The 9,707-nt window shown below is 35.8% G+C and overlaps 1 protein-coding gene across 7 annotated transcripts in view; it reads right to left on the minus strand.

The window, feature by feature from the left end:
• Positions 1-6,704, minus strand: part of LOC107724788 (PHD finger protein 20-like protein 1) — an 11,797-nt gene extending 5,093 nt beyond the window's left edge. The window contains exons 1-14 of one of the 7 annotated variants that reach the window (XM_016533830.1): positions 6,594-6,704; positions 6,402-6,488; positions 5,497-5,642; positions 4,688-4,850; positions 4,250-4,345; positions 3,286-3,370; positions 2,909-2,997; positions 2,267-2,447; positions 1,946-2,077; positions 1,686-1,750; positions 1,375-1,600; positions 1,138-1,272; positions 408-590; positions 132-191 (exon numbers count right to left, since the gene is read on the minus strand). In XM_016533830.1, coding sequence (XP_016389316.1) covers positions 132-191; positions 408-590; positions 1,138-1,272; positions 1,375-1,600; positions 1,686-1,750; positions 1,946-2,077; positions 2,267-2,447; positions 2,909-2,997; positions 3,286-3,370; positions 4,250-4,345; positions 4,688-4,850; positions 5,497-5,579 — 1,498 coding nt within the window. In that variant the 5' untranslated portion in view covers positions 5,580-5,642; positions 6,402-6,488; positions 6,594-6,704. Of the gene's footprint in view, positions 1-131; positions 192-407; positions 591-1,137; positions 1,273-1,374; positions 1,601-1,685; positions 1,751-1,945; positions 2,078-2,266; positions 2,448-2,908; positions 2,998-3,285; positions 3,371-4,249; positions 4,346-4,681; positions 4,851-5,496; positions 5,643-6,401; positions 6,489-6,593 lie in introns of all 7 variants that reach the window. The other 6 variants (XM_016533829.1, XM_016533826.1, XM_016533828.1 and 3 more) reach the window with 6 other exon arrangements.
• Positions 6,705-9,707: the final 3,003 nt, after the last annotated feature.

A 9,707-nucleotide genomic window follows, 5' to 3' on the forward strand; every position in this document is an offset into this window, starting at 1 on the left:
ATATATATATATATATATACACACACATACATACATACATACATACATATATATATACACACACACACATATATATATAGTCTTTGAAATTTTTAAATTTAAGTAAGTGGAAGACAGGTGAAGATCCATACTTGGCTCTCTGGCGTGTTTGTTGGCTTTAGGAGTCCTGGAAGGAACTTTCTGACCTGGAGCTGAACATAAAATGAGAAGATAATACATAGTATTTACATATCACAAAAGCCCAGCAGCAACACCATAACAATCATTACCATTACACAGTCTACTGTTGATATTTTCCTTATATCCTGGTATGTGTTTACTATATCATTGACACAAAGAGTCCTTCAAAAGGTTCATGGAGAAACATAATAAAGGCATTCAATTCTATGGTTGCATGGCCAACCTACCTGTCACTACAGAAGGTGAGTTCCCTTCAAAAGTTGTTTGATTACTGGACAACATGTCAGTCATCTTGTCCTTCTCAGTGACTGGTGACTGAGCAATGCTAGTGGGAGGAGCTGTGGATGGGCTTCCTGAAGCTGGCTTTTGTGAAGGAGCTTCTGTTTTAACTGCAGTGCTGCTGTCTTCACCTAAAAAAAAAAATTAACATGCATAATTTACACAGATCAGGTATTGATAATCATGCAATTTCAAAAAACACTATTCTAGAGTGGTGTTACCGGCATGCATGTACACTACCTTTCAAAAGTTTTGGGTCAGTAAGATTTTTCTATTGACAATTTTTATTCAAATAATTTTTAACATACTATTCAAAGAGTCCAGAAAAATTCTGACAGTTTCCAAAAAATATCAACTATTTTCAACATTGATAATAATAATAATAATAAGATAAGAAGTTTCTTGAGCACCAAATCAGCATGTAAGAATGGAATAAGGGTTGCTGAAAATTCAGCTTTGCAATCAAAGAATTAAATTACTTTTTAAAATATATTAAAATAGAAAAGTTAATTCAATATATTAGAGTTTTTACTGTACTTTCATTTAAAAAAATGCAGTCTTGATGAGCATTTGAGACTTTAAACATTAAAAAAACTTTTAAAAATCATACCGACCCCAAACCATTGAACAGCAATTTTTTGAGTGCTTTACAATGGCACACAAGTTTGTGTCTCTCACCAGCTTTCTGAGAGTCATCTAGAGGAGGAGGGTGAGTGCTGGAATCCCTCATGTGTGGTGAAGAGGGATAAGCCTGGTCAGAGCTGGTTGCTAGACGCTGAGATCGTCTCCTTTTCTGGGGGAAGTTGGTAGGGGCTATGCAGAAATAGACATGCATATTATTTTCACATCTATTTATTATGAAATATCAAGTTTGTTGTAACTGCTCACAGTTGACAATGCATAAACTTTACCTACCAGTGTGTGTGCTGTCTGGGAGGGTGTGTGCCGAACTGGGTGAAGGACTGGGTTCGGGGACTGTGGTTGTGTTCTGATTGCTAGTGGTGGACTCTTCCGAGTCATGTTTGAGTCTTCTTGAGCGAGACTTGCACAGGGATGGGCTAGAGAGGGGTGCTGGGGTTTTTTGACAACTGACGGACTGTGATCTCTCATCATCAGGACTAGCCTCTGCACCTAACACTTTCTGATGGGTGGAGAAGTAAACATGACACAGTGTGTCTACTAAAGTGATCCTCATGTTGATAACAGTATGTCAGTTTCATCTATACCTGCTGTGATGTCACTGGAAGCTCTTTTGACTCTGCTTTGCATTCAGACTCAGTGTCAGCACATCCTTAATGATTAGAAAGGAAAATCACACACAAAACATCAGTCATTACACACTGCTTAATTAATGTCACAGTTTATTTAGAAAATATAGAGGCCATGATGATTCTGACTATTAAAGATGAATTTAGAAGAGTGGATCTCAACATTTTTGACTCTAAGACCCTCATTGTCCAATATTTTAAGGACCTATGACGTTTACCTGCCCCCTTGCTGAGACGCGTCCTTTTACTGCTGCACAAGTTGCCTTGTCTTTTGCTCCTCCTCTTTGCTGTAGCTGGTTCAAGCGCTTCAGCAGCTGGCTTACTGTCCTCCTCTTCTGAGTCCAGTTCTGCTGCGTAAAGCAGGAAACGGACAGATGTGGCTGCTCAATATGAATGAAGTGCTGATTTAAGATCAGTCTCCAACCAAATGACAAAGGTTTATGAAAGATATATAACTGAACACAGATCGGTAGGCAAGAATTTCACCAGAAAACATCCAGAAATTAATTGGGCAAGTAAAGTCCTAACAAATCACATACCAAGTTTCTCTGATTCGCTATCATCATCATCTTCATCATCATCGTCAAGCTCTTCATCTGACCGCTGTTCCCTCCTGTCCTCTCGGTCTTTGTTGCTGTTGGCGCTGGTACGTGGTCTGTTCCCTCCTTTATTCTTGGCTGCACCGGAAGCAGCCTTCACCAGAGCGATCCAGTCCTGCTTGAACACAAACCAATACAATATCAGTCACATCTGACATAGATAGACCGGTCACAAACACATCTCTGACCATGCAAAACAAACAAACAAACAAAAAAACTTAAAGCTATTAATAAAGTAGTAAAGGTAACTGAGGAGGTAGAATAAAGTGATTGAGCATCCCTGAGCTGCCTGACTGGCACAAAGACGCAACTGTAAGCTGTGTGGACCAGCTGCTTGTGTCTTCAAATAATATTCAGGATTGACCCCATGCATTTTACCTTCTGAAAGAGAGGAAGAGGTAAAGGACAATACTATAGAGGGCCACACTGAAATACACAATTAACTATAAAGTATGCTCAAAAAATGATCAAGCTGTGAAAAACAAATCTATTAAACTTCAGGAGAACCTATTTGTTAGAAGAAGAAAAAAAGAAAAGAAAGGAACCAATGAAGACTCTGTAAAGTCACTTTAATAAACTTACTTGTCCTTTTGCATCTTCTGGCATGGACTTGATATGGATTCTTTTCACGCAGCGAATGACTCCATCATAAAATTGTACAGTGTAAGTGCCTAAAGTATAAAGAAAAAACAGCAAATACATTCTTGAGTCTTTAGATTTGATTCAAATACATTTTAAAGTTTATGTTTAACCTGTAGATGCATTTGGCTAAATCCTATCCTTTCCAAAATAGCATTTGCAAACACTTTTTCTTATGCATTTGAGAACAATCATCACGGTCACACTTAACCAAAGAAAGCCAGACTCACTTTAACCGAATGATAATTACACTTAACATTTTTATTGCACTGACAGAAAAATTATGTTTCTGCCCCGAAGGATGAGCAAGGTGATCTTACCTTCCTTGTTGATACTTTCAATCTTGGCAGGGTAGTAGCGGCAATCTGTCCATCGGGCAAGCACCTCCTCACCATCTCTCAATTCCTAAAGATGAAATAAAAACAAAATAGACATGCAATTAATTAGTCAACACAGCCCAGACTAATTCAACCAAGCCTGTTTTGAAGATATGGGATGTGCTGTGATAGTAAAAGTGAATGGTTAGAACAGTATAAACTGTAATGAACACACCATAAACATCTGATAATTTCATGGAGCACTTGCCAAGCTGAATATAGTAGTTTAACAACCACACCGATAAGTTCAAATACTAGTTCAAATTAAATTCAAGAAAACCACAGAAGCCTCAATTGTATTTATAGATTCTTAACCATATTTTATCTACTTTATTTTTATACATCAGAAAGGAAAGCTTTCTTTAAACATACTACAGTTCAAAAGTTTGGGGTCGGTAAGATTTTTTGAAATCAGTAGATTTTTTGAAGTCAGTAAGATTCTTTTTTAAATTTCTATTCAACAAAGAATCCTGAAAGAATATGCCACTGTCTCCACAAAACTATTAAGCATCAAAACAGTTTTCAACACTAATAGCAATAAGAACTGTTTCTTAAGCAGCTTTGCCACCACAGATTACCATTTGAAATACTAAAATAGACAAGTTTATTTTAAATTTTAATCATATTTCACAATATTACCGTTTTTACTGTTTTTTTTTACTGAATAATAGATGAACTTTACAAAATCTTACCGAAACCAAACTTTTGGACAGTAGTGTATGCGTAACAACGCCTCTTTAAATATAAGTCACAAAGGCCTGTGTATTTTTTTTAAATGGATGACTGCTTGCGGCCCAAAAAATATTAAAAGGTTTTGGCTATGTAGATGGAGGAAAAACCCAAACAATGATGGGACAAGCAGTTTGAGAGAGCCAGATCAAGGTAGATGGGCAATTGAGTTATGTACTTGTCTCTGCTGGGGTAAGTCTTTTTGGTCCTCTGTGCTCTCTGTACTTCCAGGAAGCTCACGAAGATGAGATGCTCTCATCTCGCTGAGTCTCTCCTGGCAGAAATGTTTGTAAGACAAAAATCAATCAATCATTCATCTCATTAACGAATGAGATTTTCTTTTATTTCACTTGAGTGGCTGAAAACATCAATAAAGTTTATTTTAGCAGCTTCATTCGACATACAGTGGGTATAGAAAAGAATCACCCCCCTTTAAAATGATCACATTTTTTTTTAAAAATTCTGACATGTTGGTGTTATATCTTTCACTTGGATGTTATAAGTTGCACTGAATAAATACAGCTCTAACAGCATTTCTCATGCTTGTCATGTCATCCTAGATATTTCAGACAATAAACATATCTGAAAAGAGGAAGTATTGCAAACATACAGACACCTCCTCTTCTTTGAGACCCTCTTTGCGGAGTGCCGGTCTCTCTAATGGCCGAATTCTGTTGCTGTCCCAGAGAATCCATTCGTCATACCGATGGCTCCAACGGTCAAAATGTACAAGCATCGTTCCTTCATCGTAATCAATCTTTTCGATATGTGAAGGGTACCTGCAAAGAAACCAATCAACATGGATCATGGATACATAAATAACTTAAAAAACAACAAAACAGCACAAAACACAAGTTTAATAATGGCCCATTAAACATAAACTATTCCTAAAGAAAGTGAAACATTAGTCTGATCAAACAGACTAATGTTTCAGTGTAACTCTTATTTGTTTTAAATAAGACAAAATTAATCAAGTGAGTATTTGCAAACTGTTACATTGTTATAACACAGGGGTTTTCAATCTTTTAGATGCCCCAAATATAATGATCCATATGCAATCACCCTAAATTAAAAAAAGCATCTATATAGTTTACTGTATAAAGACCAGGTTTATACTGCTAAAAAAAATATTTGTTACTATTCAGTTAAGTTTCTTTTTATCTTTTTAGCACTAAACTGTTAGATCGTTTTTTTTTCACTAATTTATTTCCTTATTTTAACCAAATTTTATAAATTTACTTATATCTAATTGTTATTAAAAAAAATTTATTAAATTTTAAATGTTTCTCTAAAAATGTCCAGTCCCCCAAGCACTCCCTTGAAGTCACAGTTGGGACCACGGTTTAAAACTCCTGTTTTAACATAATACACTAGCAGCAGTGACTGTATTGCATTTTTAAATGAACCTTCAAAATGAATTCATACCATTTTTGCAGGTAGTCCTGGGCCTCGACCCTGGCGCCAACTTCAAAAGTGATCCCTGGTCGATTTGGAGGTTTCTTGCTCATTTTCAGTGTACTCTTACCAGGTCTTTCTCAAGACACAAATGCTCTCTCGTCCTGTGGACGGACCTATGAACATAAAGAAATGATCTATGAGTCTATGAACTATATTGCATGGACAAACGTTTCACATATTATTTATACCAACTTTATATTAAAACAGACAAACATTTCACTCTTTAATCCTGCATTGCATTTGCATAGGTAGTATTTGAAAATGCACCAATACACATGCACGGTTTCATTCTAGCTGACTAAGGAACATATATGCTCAACTATTTTACCAGCTTGCAAAATCTACCCTAAAACCAGGCCTTTGATCAACCTACTGTATTCTGATACCCTCCAATCAGGGAGACGAAGATATGTTCCTAACGTTTACACACTCTAACGTGTCACGAAGTAGCACTATTACACGCAAACAACAGAATTCAAGTAAATGCATAAAAGTTTATGAAAAGGCGTACAGACAGGACAGTGGCTAACTGAGCTAACCAGCTACTGTAACTTACTCCACTTCTGACAGACTAGCGCGCAAATTAAACCACTATGTCAAAAACTGGTTATTCTGTAAGGAAAACTTCACCTTCTAAAGAACCTAGAAGTAAATTTAATAGTGAAAACACATACAAATATAAAGAGAGGGTAGCTGACTGTTTTCACTGGATTATCATAGTTTGCTAATGCTAGGTAACGTTACTGGCTAACGAGTTTCTCAAATTTCCTGCAGTATGAATACAATTGTCAAGTCTTTCCTTAAAAGGCAACTAAACCCGTGAGCATAAACAATACACCTCATCATTTAAAAAATGAAACTTCAAGTCAAACCTCTCATTGTCCAGTTAGCACAGCAGAGCTAGGCAAGCAGCTAATGCTGTACCAGCTGACTAGCTAAACCGTTCCGAGGGGATAAAACTGTGCGAAAAAAAAAATACAAGCCAGTTCTTATCTTTGTTAAAACGACTCGAAGAATGACAGTTGCTTTCTGATGACCGCTATACGCGTGACATATAGATTTACCTTTGCAAACTCATTGAGAGAATAGCAATTAATTCCTATAGTGTATTGTATTCACTCCAGCTCAGTTACTTTTACCCAACTAGACGTGCGCGCGCACGCACGCGACGCACAAAATGCCTGAAGGCACGAGCGCAGCAGACCGACACGTGACCTTTTATCAGACGCTTTGTGTTTTGTTTGTTTTGTTGTAAAAGAGACAGAGCCCATTTATTTCAGCTCGAAATCGTCCATCTCTGCTATAGTGCCAGATGTCGTATTTGTGTTAGATCCTCTGTTGTGTGACTGTGCAATTCCTTTAAATCAAAGTATTCACATGAACTGAAAGGGAGCAAGTGCATTCTGATATAGTTTACATGAATTGGTCAAAATGTTCAAGCGCTAACCATATACATGCCTCTCTTATTCAGAAAATGCAGTTGTGTTGAATCAAAAACAGTTTTCAGTATGCTCTCTTTTAGCTCTTGTGTTGTATGGTGGTGAATTATAGGTTAAGATGGGATAAGATGACCCCACCATAATTATTTTCTTTTGACCATAGATGGGACAAAATCTCACCTACATCTATACACATTTGTGGACACATTATTGTTAATGTTTTTTAATTTATGTAGTTAAAATATTTAATATATTTATTCTACATTAATGACAAATCTTTATATGTTTTTAAAAAATGATATTAAACGTAATTTATACATTCTGTAAAAGTATACACATGGGCTTCTTGCCACAAGTTTAAATAATGTTAAAATAGTGTTATGAGATAGCATTCTATTAAATGGAATGTTTCTATTTATCTCCCTTAATAACACATTAGCTGAAGCATCATCATCCTGCACATCTAAAGGCTATCTAAATCAATTACAATTAAATGCACTTTTCTGAAGTAGGGCATCTTCTCCCTTCTTACACTTTAAATATTGCACAGCCTTTGCTATTTTGCAGTTAAGACTCATGGATAAACTGAAGGACACATGAACCTCTGTCGTCATCTGCAGCTCAGCAGCTTTATTTATTTATTTAATCATGATGATAATATAGGCTACATGTTTGAAACTTTAAAAGATATTGTTTTCCATTATACAATTTCAAGACATGAATAAGGCTACAATAAATCTAAATAAAATATACAAATTTAAAGATTATAATGTATTACTTTTTACATTTTTTCAAATTGTTCAAATTCAAGTGGATTACAAAAAATTGAAGTAAAACTCTTTTCATGAAACATGAACATTTGCACTGTAGCAAATTTAATCATCCATGATCCGGTTGGCTGCATTATGGCAGTTATCAAACAAAAGTTTGTACTCCGCTCCTCCAGCCTTCACGAAATCAGAAACGGTCTTGCTCCCACGAAAATCTTTTTGTTCTTTAAGCTGTTTAGTAAAAAAAAGAGTACATCAGGTATTATGTCATGGATCATCTTATATCCAAAAATATATTAAGGATTTTAATCTATTCTCATCAATAAATACCCTATACTTGCCTTCCAATTATTACTCATATGACGGCCATCCACAACAATGGTCTGGGATGATTTGCCATAGCCGTCTCCTTTATGGATCAGCCATTTAGAGCCATCTTGCAGAGTCACTCTAAAAACACCACAAGCAGAAAACATGCATAACATTCACTCCAATCAATACACAAGTGTGATGTATTGAGCCTTTTGTTCACCATTATCCATACAACACAAGATACTGCTACAGAACTGTTGATTAACTCTTGCTTTTACCTGACTCCTGAGTGGCCCAGTATGCCTATTTGGAAGGGTATCCCATCCAGAGGTCTGGTGAACAGTTCAGCCATGTACACTTTCGAGTTGTAGAGTTTGTTTAGATCAGACTTGTTGGAAAGGTCATATTTGTAGGGGCCTTTCTCTGAAGAGATTCAATGTTTCAGAAAATAGATCATTCCCTCAAATATGCAGCATAACTTTAAAACAATCTCATGCAGAAAAACAAACAGGAGATCACGGTTAGTTAGTTAATTAAATTAAATTAAATTAAATGTTTATATAGAGAAGATGCAGACAATATAGAAAGAGTACATGCACGCAAAGTGAAAATTAACAAAATTTATAAATGTACCTTTGCCTGATGAGGATTCAGCCACCATGGCCAACACAGCCAGGAGGAGCAGACCCAATCCAGTCATGAAGGACATCATTGTTCACAGCAAATTGAAGCTCTTGAGAATCGGATGAGATTTTGTTACCGGAGCATTTTATACTTTTGTGGGATCATCCCCAAAAGCTTAATTCATTGCTGATTTATCTAAACAAACATGGCGTGCAGAGGCAGTGGTTTGGGAAAGAGCCAGACTGCACAGTTTTAATGAATGAACTCCCTTGGAAAACAATGGTTTTCTTTGTGTCGGTCAACAAACCAAATAGTTATGTACTGAAAAATTAAACTTCATTTCATAAATATTTGCTCGTACACTAAGTGCAAATGATGATAAATTATGTTCACACAAAGCACAAGGTATGGCATAACAAGTGAGGTACAATAAGGATAATTATTAGGCGCTGTCTATTTAAAAATAGCCAACCTCTTAGGCGAACCTATGTGGCTATTTACACAAACTCCATCCACCATCATTCAGATATTTTACTTTCAGCACAAACAGCACATCGCTTCTAGATAAAATCTCTTTTTCTTTTTATATACAATGCACATTTCTTAATATTAAGCCTAAAATATGTTTTAATGACATTATTGATGAGGATTGTATGATCTTTGAATACCGGTAATATCGGTCTTTAAATGCACTGTAAAAAATGACCGCGAATTTAACGGTAAAAGACTGTAAAAATGCTACAGTAAAAACCTGTTAAATGGTTAACGGTAAATTCCCCTACTATATACGGTGAAAAACTGTATTGGACATACATGTATTGGACATTAATTTTACAGTAGTATACCATTATTTTTAAAAGCAATTTTTTTACAGTGTGCAAGATATTTAAAGTGTACCTAAAGTATACTTGCAATAGCTCCACTTTAGCACAACTTCAGTATATCTTTAATTGGACTTCAGAACTACTTCCGAACAATTAAAGTGCATGAAGTACAAAATTATTTGTTCCAATTTAGCAGACTTTAATTATAC

The sequence above is a fragment of the Sinocyclocheilus rhinocerous genome, unplaced genomic scaffold, assembly GCF_001515625.1.
Source record: "Sinocyclocheilus rhinocerous isolate Xijiao unplaced genomic scaffold, SAMN03320098_v1.1 scaffold1717, whole genome shotgun sequence".
Lineage (NCBI taxonomy): Eukaryota > Metazoa > Chordata > Actinopteri > Cypriniformes > Cyprinidae > Sinocyclocheilus > Sinocyclocheilus rhinocerous.